The sequence below is a fragment of the Amphiura filiformis genome, chromosome 16 (genome assembly GCF_039555335.1).
Source record: "Amphiura filiformis chromosome 16, Afil_fr2py, whole genome shotgun sequence".
NCBI classification, from domain to species: Eukaryota; Metazoa; Echinodermata; class Ophiuroidea; order Amphilepidida; family Amphiuridae; genus Amphiura; species Amphiura filiformis.
Genome location: NC_092643.1, coordinates 12,338,868 through 12,354,781, shown reverse-complemented (window position 1 = coordinate 12,354,781; position 15,914 = coordinate 12,338,868). Strand labels below are relative to the sequence as shown.

The following is a 15,914-nucleotide window of genomic DNA, read 5'->3' as shown; positions in this document are numbered from 1 at the left end:
CGCTATTACAACAATTTAAATAAATGGGCACTTCTGGGTTGGATATATTATAGACTCCATAGAATTTTAAGTATGATATATTTTCGATGGTAAATATATTTTCACTTTCAAAGTTTGTAGTTTTCATAATTGCAATTTCTTAATATTATATAAAAGGTGAGAATAAGACTATAAATGTAAGAGTATGGGATAATTTTGATTGTTAATAAATGCTAAACGCCGGGCGGTAGACATCAGCAATATCAGGGATTGCTTGATTCTTGCAGTAGCTTTTATGAATAGAATACAATAGTGGATACAATAGCGGATACAATAGCGGAACAATAGAGCTCTCTTACGGGCAAATAAACCTCGTCGCGTTTTGCTAAATTTCACTTCTTCTTTTTCATGAACTAACCGTTATTTTTTTAAACTTGTGGCAAAACTTCGACCGAAGTTTTTAATACCTGGTTGATCAGTACAGTTCCTTTCAGTATTTGTGTTATGGGTGAATGAATAAATGGTATGTGACTGAATTGCCGACAGATAATTTCCCTAAATTTAAACAAAAATTTATTCTCAAGTTTTTGACAAAACATTTTTTTTTTAATCCCATAATAAAATGTCAAACTGGAGACCTGTTATGCATTTTGGGAACAGGCTGCCAGGTGGCAGACCAACTTTCTTGAAACTGGGGTTTCTGTCAAGTTGCATGGATTCAATTTTTGCTCTTTCAAATGTGATTCAATTTCTAGGCCTGCATAATTTATGATGAGCTATGGTTGGTCATGGTATTACCAAAACATTAACTATTCAGTAGTACAGTATGCCTACTGCATATCTTGTAAACACTACATTTAGTGCCCCCAAAGTCAAAACCCCCTCTTTACAGTTCTTTTTGTTGAATTTCCCACAACCTTTGGGATAATTTTTTTCTCCAAATACACTAAAATTACCACTTCAAATTTGAGCTTCAAGCACACATAGGGCATGTATGGTCTATTTCTGAGAATTTTTGCCAAAATGGCACTGAACAAAGCCCAATGTTTAGTTCTGAAGACCCCATTTTATGTCCAATCCCCCCCCTTTCCCAAACTCCAATCCGAATCCAAATCTGATGGATTGCAGTTTGTCTTCACCAAAGTTTTTGTGAAGCCCATCCCCCTCCCGGCCGAGGGTCTAGTTTCCAGTTACTCAAGAAATCTAGCTTAGAATTTGCACACGATGTAAGTAAAATACATTCAATGCTAGAGCAGGTTATCTTTTTTCTGTAGACCAGCGTTGACATTTTTTGCAACACCTGTTTATTTATTTTGCTGCTCAAAAGGTTTAAATTTGGATGAAAGCTCTTCAGACAAGTCAAAGTATCTTTAAATGTCAAATTTGCCAATTATGAACTGTTTCCCTTGTTTTTAAATCTAAGTTTGCTTCTAATATGTTGTTAAAATTACACTTCCTAAATTCTAGAGACACTCTAGAATTTAGGAAGTGTAATTTTAACAACATATTAGAAGCAAACTTAGATTTAAAAACAAGGGAAACAGTTCATAATTGGCAAATTTGACATTGTTTGGATATTTTCATTCAGACTCAGAGCAACCTGGGACTGTACAGTCTGTAGGCCTATACCTTCCTCGAGTCAGTGTCTTGTCTTTTGTACTGCCACATTCTAGGCTATAGAGACCATTGCATTCAAAATCTAGTTGGATTCGCTGAAGCATGACACCGTGTAAAGCAATGGAAGTTCAGAGGTAAACACAGTCAATAGCCGATAGGCGATTGCATCAAAAATGTTGCTAAAAATAACACTTCAGCAAAATTTTAGATTGTCCAAAATAGGCAAATCTTGCTCAAAAGTTACAGTTGACTCATCGAAATAACTTTCATCCAAATTTCAACATTAACAGAATCAACAGGTATGCTAGGTGAATTCAAATTTGCCATCAAACTGCATCATTTTATATATCAAATTAAAGCCATTGAGTTAACAAAGCCAAAACTGAAAACCTTTTTTTCATAGCACTTTCCGTAGCAAAGTTACATCTTGTCAAAGATTGACTTTCATCAAACAATGTCAAAAAGATTCAGCTAGCAAAATTCCCCAAAACAGCATTTCGGGGGTGTTTCTAGATCTTAGTCTCATTATGATAGCAGCTTTTTTTAATTGTACTGCTATCAAAATCCCTCTAAAATTCCATGTGCGAGTGACTTATCACCATACAAAAATCATATATTTGGGTCAAGTGAAGTATAGAAAACATATTTATGTAGGTTTCTTTCTTCGGGCACTTGTTTTAAATTTGTATGTAAAAATGCATTGACATTGTCGGCGAATTTGGCTAGCAAATGTGTTTGCCTGGCATACCTAGAATCAATACCCTCCGGTGCAAAAAATTGCACCGCTGTCCAACCGAAAAACCATAGCAAAGCACTCGAGCATCGAATGCGTAAACTATTGTGTGCAAAATCGAAGCTAGAGTTCTCAAGTAATGGATATGATGCAAGGAATCCAACTAGCATATTAACAGATTCCTGCAAAATTGAGTTTTTGAGAAAATCTAAAAATAAGATTTTAATTCACTGAGCTGACTCAAAGTCCAAGCCAAGGAAGGTATAGTATATAGACTGTGATGAAATAAATAATAGTACATACACCGTCCACAAAGATGTTTTTTACTTGTTCCATGCAGACTAATTGACTAACGCTCTTGCCAAGTGTGTTTATCATAACATGTACACAACATATTTCAGATCTTAATAATTATTTATGTATAACATATACATTGTATTGTAGATAGACTAGATAGTGACTGATTATGATACAACCTGTCAAAATTTGTATCCATGTACGCAATTACTACGTACGTGCATACATGGTATAGTATTGCACGCATACCACTTGTCATACGTGTTTCTCACCTTTCGGGTTGTCACATCGTTATTTAAAGCGCCGTTTTCCTCCATGGCAGGCATGGTAGAGAACTTAAATCCCACAAACACTCAACCGTATATCTTATTTTCCTATTAATCCAGTCCAATCGGTCAAATATATCCAAAGATCAGAGCAAGAAATCATTTGGTATCTCCACTTGTAAATAGTACACCAGATACGTTGATCATGTAAACATGTAGCTCGTTCACGTAGCGGTTTCGTTGTCCCACTGGCCTACTAGCGTAGATTGCCTGGCGATCGGAGTGTTATCGTCAGAGCACCTCGGACTAGTAAACATGTACTCATCTATGAGCAAACCGGTATTGCCACTGAAGGCCTCCCAAGGTTATTCCCGGTAGTGTGTCTTACACACCTGTCGCCCTTGTTCTTTACGAGAACGGTAAGTGGATTTTTGAACACCAGCTAAAATCCAATCACTAATGTAAGCTCTGCTACAGCTTTCAAGTTCAACGCTATATTGATAAAAAGCGTGGATTTCATCAAGTCTTTGATGTATATGTATAAGAGTTGGCTATTGTTATTATTACGCCAACAGGTGCGGTATCAGATCAGAATAAACCAGCTCTAAAATGGGGATTTGAAAGTAATAATTATTTTGAATATTAATTGTTCACGTTCACTAATTTCCCCTATTTGAAAAAAGTCAAAAGATTGTTTTGTTTCAGTCAAGAGATTGTTTCTCTCTAAAAAATGTAGGTCTTTTTGAAAAAAAATGTACTCAAATGATGGTCGGCTTTTCCTCCCAGCTACATTATCATAAAAAGTTTTCTTCGAGGACTGTTAAATGCCAAAAACATGAATTTTTAATAATATGCCACGAAATTTGTATTATATCGCGAGTTTTAAAAAAATTCATTTTCATTTCAAATTATTTGATATCAGAAGGATTCAGAATGCAATTAGGTTAGGTATGTCTGGTGTCCTCACAGGCCCTGTAAGAAACTGTGCAAACCGCTATCCGATCCCTTAAGCCAGGGGATAACAAAAAAGCTGAGAAAATGAGTTAGAATTGTTTGTATTTGCCTGTGTTTGTTTTTACCGAAATGCAGTGTATGTAGCCAGCACTTTTTCAGAGGGTGGGCATAGGGGAAAGCGGCAACTTTCAAGGGGAAAACTTTGACGAAAATGGTCAAAAATGGGATAAAGAATTAAAGCCTAAAAATCTTAAATACCAGGGTGGCCACTGGCCAGGGCGAGTGAGTGCAATGGAAAATTTACTATTACATTGAATGCACTATTTGACAGACTATCCTTGCTGAGTAGCATTGAGTGTTCCCCGGGGGGGGCACTCAACACAAATGACCATACGGGTATGCTCCCCGGAAAGACCCCCTTTTGGGTTTCGCAGCTCGAAAGACCCCTATATTTGACCAAAATAACGCTCCGAAAGACCCTTGATTTTGATAATTTCAGCTCTAAATGACCCCAAAATTGCTCATTCCTCATATTTCTTGTTTTTTCAGGCGATTTTCAACCAAAAAGCCAAGAAAGACCCTTGATTTTGACTTTTCGCAGCTCCAAAAGACCCCATTTTACTTGTTCACAGCCCGGTTCGCAGCTCGAAAGACCCCTTTTGCAGCACGCCGTCAGCTCCCAAAGACCCACCACCTCAAAATTCCGGGGAGCATACCCACCAAAAATTTTGATGTGCCCCCCCGGGTGAGTGTTCACCAATGAATAGCAAGGATAGGGAAGATTTCAACATTGGGGCTGATTTGGTGGCCACTCGAAGTCAAATAAGTTAAGGGTACAGCCTATAGGAATAAAGACCAATCGAACATATTCTTGTTTATGCCATAATATTGTAGTCTTTCAACCCTTTCATAACTTCAGCTGTGTAACTTACGAAAATTCCCGCTAAAAAGTGGTTCTTTTAATTTTTGAAAATCTGGATTTTTCGTACTGATCATACTATAATGATCACCAGACAATAATGTTCTAATCACACTATAGACTGTGTTGACATGAGACGTCAATTGCTAGGCAATTTCGGTCATATGCCCACGGATATGTTATGTTCAGTACGGTGTACCATGAGGAACATGCTAACTTAAAATAATTTTTGCAAACTTTGATAATTTTTACAAACTCAAATGATTTTTTACAAACTCGAATAATTATTACAAACTTTAATTTTTTTTTTTTCAAACTTTAATATAATGTATTGTGCATGTAGAGGCCCATTTATTGTCGGATTTCTGTATTTAGATCACGCAGGGGACGCACCATTAGATTCTCAGGTGTGCATGGGAGTTTGGGTCAGGCAGAATTTTTTTTGTATTTTTTTATCGCCTCCAAAGGGAGGATTTATTTTCACCGCCTTTTTTTTATTTATTTATTTATTTTTCACTTATAATGTATACCTTTATACAAAGTTGGGTGGGAGAAATTTGTTTTACTCACCAGTGAGAAAAAAAAAATTCCATCTCACTAGTGGGCGAAGTTGTTTTTTCGTCTCACTAGTGGGCGAAGTTTTTTCAAAAACTCCCATGCCCCTTGAAATCAAATGGTGCGCCTCTTAACGCGGCTGTGTACTCTAGACATTGTGAAATTCGATGAAAGTGCAAAATGTGACCACTTTAAACTTCAACGGCCATTATTTCAATGTTCATTTTCTCGGTAAAATGACGATTTAGGTACACGATAACTCAATAAATACAGCATCTAGGTAAGCAAATATGATCATCGTAAAAAGCACGATTGACTCAAGAAACGGTTTTCTCATTTTTTTATATTTTGGTCTATTTCCGATTTTAGGCATCATTTTGTGCAAATAGGCGTTTGTGAATTTTAAAAGTTCAATTTGATGTCTTATATGGTCAATATCTCAAAATATAAGGCCAATTGATATAAAAAATATAAAAAACCGTTTTTGGAATGGAGCCTCAAGTTTGAGCTAAAAACAGAATAAAATATTTCGGAAAGAGTGTTTTTTTGTTATGATGTACCTAACAAATATTGCCAAAAACTCACTTTTTTGTGATTTTCTTCAGAATTGTTGTTTTTACCCCAAATCTGTATTTATATTAAGATTGATTGATGTCTTGCCTTCATAAAAATGTATACTTTTATATGTCTTGTGCGAATAATTACAAAGTTATTGCACTTTTACTACATGCATGTCTGAGAGTACACAGCCTCCTTAACAACAATTGGGCGCTATTAATACACATTAATGTTTTTAAGCAAATAACATTCCAAAATATGGTACGTTTTCTGCCTTTGCTTGCCACGTGGTAAGCCTATGTTGAGGTTGCGATTATATAAAAAAAAAATCAAGATGGATACCAACAAGTCGTGTGGCCGAGCGGTGTAAGACCCTTCTTTAAAAAAAAAATCATATCGCATCGCGCTATAGACTCAATCTCGATAGCCTGAGTCTCGCTCTCTCGTGAAAGTCAAAAGGTTGCCAAAAAAAAATTTAAGTTTGTAAAAAATTATTTGAGTTTGTAGAAAGTTATTTGAGATTGTAAAAAAATTATTAGAGTTTGTAAAAAAAATATTTGAGTTTGTAGAAAATCATTTCAGTTTGCAAAAGAATATTTGAGTTTGTGAAAAATTATTTTAAGCTTGCATGTCCCTCATGGTACACCGTAGTTCAGGGACCGTGCTTTTAAAAAACCCGCCAGATCGCAATCAGGCCATTGACCTGTGTAGTGGTCATACGTTGCTCGCTCAACCATAACATCATGACTGTCCCTAATAGCTACTCATTAATAATGCGTTGCGTCAGGTCATGGACTCTATTCAATAATTTTAATCCTTTCTTTAAGGTCAATAGATGAAAGGGAGACCTTGAAAAACAGATGCTTGTTTCTAGATAATATTTTATCATCCAAGCTGGTGATCTAGGATATTTCTAGGAGGCGACACTTATTAATTCATACCGCTCACATCTTTCTTCATCCAATGGACTTTGGGGAACTGCTGAGATAATAAGTGGATGTTACAATCTAATCGGCTACAATCGGCATAGTTGATGATATCTGATTCTGATAATTCACTAGTAGCAGCGAAATTACAGCGCTTTGTATCCTCTGGTGCACTATATAAATCTTATATGGATTCATGTTATTTATTTATTTATTTTATAAATATTTCTTGTAAACACAATCTAATGTGGTGCTCACTACATGTAGAAGGCCTGGTCTGCAAATGTTCAGTGCATAAATCTTGTAAAGATAAAGCTTCATATGTTTAGTGTAATCAAATGAAATACCAAAGCTGGATATTATACAATCGTGATGCATTCCTTCTTGTTATGGACGACAAGTATTAACTTTGATATTATTATGGCAATATCCATTCCTTCTCAATTGATTATGCTTTCTTTTCGAAAAATAAACCATGAGGCCTAGAGGCCATGATATAAACCTATATTCGGTATGCGGAAACCTTCCACGGTTAGGGCGGCGCTTGCACTCGCATATTCGCTAAACTGCCGCCTCCTTCATTTGCCAACCTTTATCGAGGGGCGTGTTTGAGGTTTTATAGTCACTAGCGGGACACCCGCGCTACGCGCGGGTCCCCGCTAGGTGAGTAAATGGGAGCGTTCACTAAAACGGGAGGAATTACTGAACAGGTAGAATCATTGAAAAGGTAAATTTCATTTATCTGAGTCTGACCCTCGTTAAGCCTAAGTTTCCATTTTAGTTTCTTTCTTTCTTTTTAGTTTCTTCTACATGGGCTAATTTTGTTCCATTTTTTAAAAACATTTTGCTGCTAAGCTTGCAAATTTCCGTTACCATGTTTTTTATTTACTCAATCCCGTTCCCATTATTTTCTAAATCTGTCCTTTCTTACATTTCCTGTTGACTTCATTTTTATTTGCTGCTTAGCTTGTGATTTCCCGTTTTCATGTTATTTATTTAGTTCTGTCCTCAGTTTAATAGCTTTTTTTATTTAAATCATCTAATTTTATTAGATTTTATTATTCTTTCCTTCTTTAGCCTATTTTATTCCCGTTTTCATTTTCTTACTATGACTAACTATAGGCTAACCCACATACTCGTAGGCCTACCTGTTTGTCCTCATTTTGTTTTGTTTTTTAATTACAGTAGGCCTACCTCTTCATGTTGTTTGTACTCTTTAACACGCATCTTTTCCCCGTATTTATTACGCCTACGGTCGGTCGTTCACCCGTATTATCATTCATTGCGCGACTCTGCGTCGTTTACGCGCGACATGGCGTAGTGCTGCGTTACCCGCGCGCTATCGCTGCGCTACGCGAGCGGCTTGGCATTAGATACGCCCGTACGACGCGCACGGGGTAGCTTGACAACTGACTCCCTTTTTTGTTTACCCAGCATAGCAACGTACCACATTTTCACTGATTTTGAGGCCAATTCTTGACCGTTTTCAACCAAATAAAGTTTAAACACGTTCCCGTATATTCCTCGATCTCCCGTATGAATTTGGCGACATTTGGATCGAAACTGACGGAGCCTTTATAGCATACATAGATAGATAGATACATACATACAACATTTCCCTATTTATAGTAAGATACATGTAGGCCTACCATTTTTCACCCTGATGTGGCAGTCAACGTCAACGCGTTGAAGCAGCTGTTTCGCTCGCGCATCTATGTGGCGTATTAAGCGTGTGCATGTGTACACCAGCGCTTTGACCGAACGCTAGTAATTATTTGGCTGTGTCCAATTAAATGCTCACTGTACTGACATCACTACCACATCAGGATGAAAAATCGCATATCGCAAACCAGCCAAATTTGTCATAGGTTTGAATTGTAATAGGAAAACCGTGAATATATGGTCTCAAACTCTGAAACATCTGAGCAGAAACGTGTCCTTTTTCTTGGTTTAAAGTGAGTCTGTAGCTGTCGCCATTTTTGGAATATAATACAACATTCTCTGGCCAAACATCGGGTTAAATGTAAGTAAATAGTTCAAATCGTCTAAATTCAATAATATCAAACAGTCACGGACATTAAGTCAAGGCTACATGAGAAGTTTGGGGTAGGTCACGCATTTCCTTGGTATAAAAAACAGCCAAAAGGAAAAAAAAAATTCCCTCTTTTTATTACAACGCGATTTATTACGAAACAGCATTTTCATAGGGCATACGCTGGTTCTTTCAATTCTAATTTAAATTCTGTTCCTCACATGCAGTCTGATTTGGTATCTATGTTTTCATCAAAGTCTTGGGAACTAATGTGGACAGTAGTTACGTATAAAAAACGGATACTGTTTAAAATATCAGTATTTACGCGAGCGACATTTTGAGTGTGTAAAATGCATTGAAAATTGTCGGCTAAAGAATGCATAAATTAAAATCGCGAACAGTAATAGCAACAATAACTATCTACATTCCAAGCGGAAACGCTTTTCATAAGCATACCACCTATTTTTGGGCAATCGCTGCAACCGAAATATGAAATTCCAGGCCATCTGTAAAAAAGAGCGTGAGCATATTTTACTATGAACTTAGGACATCAAAACACATGTTTTAATTGGCGTCAGACCTATTTTAATGATACGATAATTATGCCCCCAATAATGGCTTTCATTTGAACTATTATTTGTTAAACTGCTATTTTTACTTTTTGAGAAATTAATGAATTTATCGAAAAACTCGACGGAGAGTGTCACCGTAACAGCTACATGCCTTAAACATCCATTTTACATATATGCAATTGGTTAACTTCACCTAGTAGGGGGGGGCTGAGGTATTGTAGCCCCGCATCAAAATTATTGAGGGGCTGCTAACAACCCCAACTTTTTGGCTTTTATTAAAACAATCAAGATTTTTTGGCGAGCCGAAAGGAGGGGGGGCAAGCAATTTTGGGCAAGCCGAGAGGGGGGGAAAGCGATTTTTAGCACACATAGCCTACTTGGGGCGCCTTTTGAATAAATCGGTCTAAAAAGGCTCGGGAAAACCGTACGTAAACACTTAAATATGCAAATTTTCCTGCTCGCTGCGCTCGCAACATTTATATAGCCCATTTAAGGTTTCAAGGAGCTCATAATTATTGCACAGCCCTTTATGTCATGATGCAGTCATGTCTACAGTAGAATTCATCTCGACCTTTGCAGGACTTAAACCCCATTAAAAGCTATTAAACCAAGATAACACTCATTGAAGCAGCTCAACTGATTAAATCAGATCTTCTCTGGTTGTGCACGAGTGTCTGTTTTCAATGTGCGACATCGCAATAATGCTGGTATTACAGCTTCAGTTGGGTAACCGATTATAAAGGAAACGAAAGGAAACAATGGTATGTGTACCATTGTTCACGAAATGAGACAAAGACCTGCTTTTTGTTAACCAGCATTCTTCAAAATGAGCAACATAATGATTGTTGACTTAACACGGTTTGGAAATAATTTCTTCATATTTTTGGTGTTATCTGTCGTTTACATATCCTTCCTAAAACACAAAAGTGCGACCCTCTCCAAACATCTAAATTAGCTAAAAATGTAGGACATGTTACAAAACTTTATTTTCTAGAACCTATTTAGAATAATTTAAATGTAGCTTTTACCGTTTTTTTGTAGTCCATACAGGACCAACGCAATATGTAGCACTATTATCAACGCCGTCAGGCGTTGGTCCTTATAGATTGGTGCTCTACCCCAGCAGCGCAATCGAATTACCATAAGCAGTGACCAGAACCAACCCAGTTAATGACAACGTAATAACTCCAAATATGGTTGGTAACCCCGCCCATTATTTAACCGCATCTGTTATGTAACTGGGACGAGTACGCTAGTCATCTCAATCGATTGATTATGAGATTGCATGGATCAAAACACTTCACACTTTTGAAGTAGCTGGGTTTCGACCAGTGTAGGCCTAAATCGTGATATCATATTGATTTATTTTGTAAAATCAGTGTTGTTATTTTAGTCTGGCTCTATTTTGGAAATGTGCTTATTTAAGCATCAAGTAGTCCATACAGGACCAACGCAATATTTAGCACAATAATCAACGCCGTCAGGCGTTGGTCCTTACACATTCGAGCTCTACCCCCAGCAGCGCACTCGAATTACCATAAGCAGTGACCTGAACCAACCCAGTTGATGACAACGCAATGACTCCAAATATGGTTGGTATCCCCGCCCCATCATTTAACCGCATCTGTTATGTAACTGGGATGAGTACGCTAATCATCTCAATCGATTGATTTTGAGATTGTATGGATCAAAACACTTCACACTTTTGAAGTCGCTGAGTTTCGATAGAGGCCTAAATCGTAATATTATGTTGAATTATTTTGTAAAAGCAGTGTTCACATAATTATATTAGCCGGGTATATTAGTCTGGCTCTATTTTGGAAATGTCTTATTTAAGCATCAAGTCATGAAGTGGCAAGTTCGCGTAAAAGCTGGCAACCAAATTGTTTTGTTTAATTCGGGCATACTGAATTCAAAACTTTTGTCTACCAAGCTATATTGGAACTCCGTGACCCTCAATAAAGACCCTCAAACACCCTACATGCGCATTGCTCATGTCATAGTCATATAGGGGGCAAAAATTAAACATGCTCCAAATTCACTAAAACATGTAAAATTATTTGCCTGGGTCTAAGGATCACAAAAAAATGTAACATATTTGCACGTAGGACATAGTTACCAAGTTATGACGCTCGACAAGTCCAAGGTCAATTTGCATGCTAGGGGTGAAAAATTAAAGTTCAAGGGATTCTTTGATTAATCACTCAATCGTTGGTTCCTTCAACCAACATCCGCCCAATAAGCATTCAACAAACAATCAAGAAAACAATCAGAACCATTTAATGAATTGATTGATTAATCAATTAATTGATATGGTCACCCAATCAATCAATCACACTTTTTATAATCACAATAACTTTGATTAGATTGATATATCGATGAATTAATAGTCAGTCAATCAATAAACTCATCAATCATCAATCAATTCGTTTGATCAATCGATCAATTATTAACAAATTACATTGTAGTCTCGCAATTAATGTACCGTATCTTGGTGTTAAAATATCAATCAATCAAGTAATCGAGTCAAGCAACCACTGAACTTATAATCAGTCTCTCAATTGGTAGGTCTTCATGGTCTTAGATCGGGCAATCTCAATCAGTCAGCCAAATAGTCACTGATCGCTCATAATTCATAAATCTCAAATTAATCAGTCTCTCAATTAACCAATCTATCAATCATTCATTCATTAATTCAATTACAAATTGCATTCGTTTATAATCCGCCACTGCTGATTGATTGTAAGATCAAATACCCATCGATTGAGGATTATACATCAATTCATCAATCGAATTCTCATTGATGATTTAATGAAATAATACATATTTAATGTAAATAAATAATAAATTAATATTTATGGATAAATAAACAAAAACTTTGAATAAACTGAATAAAAAACATAAACCTGACAAATGGCAATATATAAATCAATTAACGAATAGAAAATAAATAAATGAATATTTAAACAAATACTGATAAATAAAAATAAATATATAAAAGAATAAATGAATGAATACACATTAATAATAAATAATGATGAATAAAATAAATAAAATAAATATAATTATAGGCCTGTATTAAAAATTGAAAGAAGGAAAGAAAGAAGGAAAGAAAGAAGGAAGGAAAGAAAGAAGAAGAAGAAAGAAAGAAAGAAAGAAAGAAAGAAAGAAAGAAAGAAAGAAAGAAAGAAAGAAAGAAAGAAAGAAAGAAAGAAAAAGAAAGAAAGAAAGAAAGAAAGAAAGAAAGAAAGAAAGAAAGAAAGAAAGAAAGAAAGAAAGAAAGAAAGAAAGAAAGAAAGAAAGAAAGAAAGAAAGAAAGAAAGAAAGAAAGAAAGAAAGAAAGAAAGAAAGAAAGAAAGAAAGAAAGAAAGAAAGAAAGAAAGAAAGAAAGAAAGAAAGAAAGAAGAAAGAAAGAAAGAAAGAAAGAAAGAAAGAAAGAAAGAAAGAAAGAAAGAAAGAAAGAAAGAAAGAAAGAAAGAAAGAAAGAAAGAAAGAAAGAAAGAAAGAAAGAAAGAAAGAAAGAAAGAAAGAAAGAAAGAAAGAAAGAAAGAAAGAAAGAAAGAAAGAAAGAAAGAAAGAAAGAAAGAACTTTTAATATTAAAATATTTTCAAAAAATAAATGAGTTAAACCCCAAGTTTTTATGAAGCGTGTGTCCTCCAATTCTATATTTTTCTTAAACATGTTACACGAATAGGCCGGCCTACTTCATAATAAATAGAGCTTGTGCATATGATTTATCATACTGCAAATATGGCGGACTACTCAAACCCATTCAACAAAAGCATGATTGCAATCTACCGCGACAGTTCGCCTCACACACATAACAAATGCACTTCGATCAAATAGGTTGATGACAACATTTGATTGAATGGACTGTACTGTACCATGATTACGGTGAAGGACACCGGTTCAAATTCTTTGTTTGGAACCAATCAATAATTTCACGCACAACCTCTATACAAACAGACAAAATTAAATGTAGTGATGATAAAAGGAACTGATTGTGTGCAACCTACAGGTCAGTGAACTGGGGGTAAGAAGAAAACCGGGTATTATAATAGCATTAACACTCATATGCAACTGAAGAGGATTAATAATCAATTTTGTTACGCAATACTGTTGTCAATCCCAATCGAGAAGCTAGTGTTCTGGTAGCAGGTAGGCAAGCCACACCTACTGACAGCTATTGATGATATTCAGTCAATCGGATTGGCTGAATACCATTAGTAGCTGTCAGTAGGCGTGGTTAATCAGTGTGAAATTTCACCCGATTTTCCGGGAAGGATATGTCGAATGTCGAAGGACCCACGCCTGACGGCGTGGACTATCGTATTAAATGGAGCGTGGTCCTCCTTGAAGGACTAGCATCAAGCGGCAAGTTCGCGTAAAAGCTGGCAACCAAATTGTTTTGTTTAATTCGGGTATGCTGAATTCAAAACTTTGGTCTACCAAGCTATATATATATTGGAACTCCGTGACCCTCCAAAAGACCCCCAAACACCCTACATGCTCATGTCATCTGGGGGGGGGGGGGCAAAAATGCTCCAAATTCACTAAAAACATGTCAAATTATTTGTCTGGGTCTAAGGATCACAAAAGTGCAACATTATTGCGCACGTAGGACATATTGAGTTTTGAGGTTCGACAGGTCCAAGGTCAATTTGCACGCTAGGGGTGAAAAATTAAAAGTTGCTCCGAAAAAAAAAAAATGGATGCAAACTGTTCTTCAAGTTCAAGGGATTCTTTGATTAATCACTCAATCGTTGGTTCATTCAACCAACGATCCGTCCAATAAGTATTCAACAAACAATCAAGAAAACAATCAGAATCATTATTGAATTGATTGATTAATCAATTAATTGATATGGTCATCCAATCAATCAATATAATAATATAATATAATAGAATCACAATAACTTATTAGATTGATATATCGATAATAGTCAGTCAATTATTGAACTACTCATCAAGTATCAATCAATAATCATTCGTTCGATCAATCGATCAATTATTAACAAATTACATTGTAGTCTCGCAATTAATGTACCGTATCTTGGTGTTAAAATATCAATCAATTAAGTAATCGAGTAGTCAAGCAACCACTCAATTTATAATCAGTCTCTCAATTGTCTCTTCATGGTCTTACACTAGGATCCACAACATGCTCATCTATAATTAATAAGGGCACAATTATTCTTTAACCTCAATGCATTTGTATAGTCATTGAATGACCTTTGAAAATTTGGATACAAAACTCATACTCTGAAACTTGAGGTCAAATTTGCACTATTGAGTATTTAATTGAGGTTATTGAACTATGTCATTAGGATGAGGCCATTGTGGTCCATAGTGTTAGATCTGGCAATCTCAATCAGTCAGCCAAATAGTTATTGACCGCTCATAACTTCATCAATCTCAAATTAATCAGTCTCTCAATCAACCAATCTACCAATCATTCATTCTATAATTCAATTACAAATTGCATTCCTTTATAATTCATATGCATGATAATCATTCATTAGTGACTGATTAAGCATCAATAATCATTAATACTCTGGTTCTGATATGATTAGTCTTTGATCTAAAAATCTCTAAACAAAAAAGTAAGCAAGCAAAAATGAAAGAAATCATAATTTCACGATATAAGCTATAGAAGCCTGATCAATGGCAATATATAAATCAATCAACGAAAATAAAATAAATAAATGAATAATTAATGAACACACATTAATAATAAAACATAAATGATGATACATGAAATAAATGTAATTATAGGCCCGTATTAAATAATGAAAGAAAGAAAGAGAGAAGGAAAGAAAGAAAGAAGGAAAGAAAGAAAGAAAGAACTTGCTGAACTTTTTTTTTTTCAAGAAAAGGAATTAAAGTAAATAAATGAGTGAAACCCAAAGTTTTTATGAAGCGTGTGTCCTCCAATTCTATATTTTTCTTAAACATGTTAAACGAATAGGTCAACTATCCCAATTAATAGAGGTTGCGCATATGACGTATCATACCGTAAATATGGCGGTATACTCAAATCCATTCAACAAAAGCATGATTGCAATCTACCGAGACAGTTCGTCTCACACACATAACAAATGCACTACGATCAAATAGGCTTATGACAACATTTGATTGAATGGACTGCACTGCAATCAATAATTTCAAGCACAACCTCTATACAAAAATAGTAAGGAATCGAGGTTAACCAGGACAATATTAAATGTAGTGATGACAAAAGGAATTGATTGTGTGCAACCTACAGGTCAGTGAACTGAGGGTAAGAAGAAAACCGAGTATTATAACAGGATTAACACATGCAACTGAAGAGGGTTAATAATCAATTTTGTTACGCAATACTGGTGTCAATTCCAAGCTGGAAGCTAGTGTTCTGGTAGCAGTAGGCAAGCCACACCTACTGACAGCTATTGATGATATTTAGTCAATCGGATTGGCTGAATATCATTAGTAGCTAATCAGTAGGCGTGGTTAATCAGTTTGAGAT

The 15,914-nt window shown here is 35.7% G+C and overlaps 1 protein-coding gene across 1 annotated transcript in view; it reads right to left on the bottom strand.

Moving 5' to 3' along the window:
* Positions 1-3,104, bottom strand: part of LOC140135580 (rhophilin-1-like) — an 83,938-nt gene extending 80,834 nt beyond the window's left edge. Inside the window, exon 1 of the mRNA XM_072157121.1 lies at positions 2,899-3,104. Within this exon, the coding sequence (XP_072013222.1) occupies positions 2,899-2,952 (54 nt within the window). The 5' untranslated portion in view covers positions 2,953-3,104. The remainder of the gene's footprint in view (positions 1-2,898) is intronic.
* Between the last annotated feature and the right edge of the window lie 12,810 nt (positions 3,105-15,914).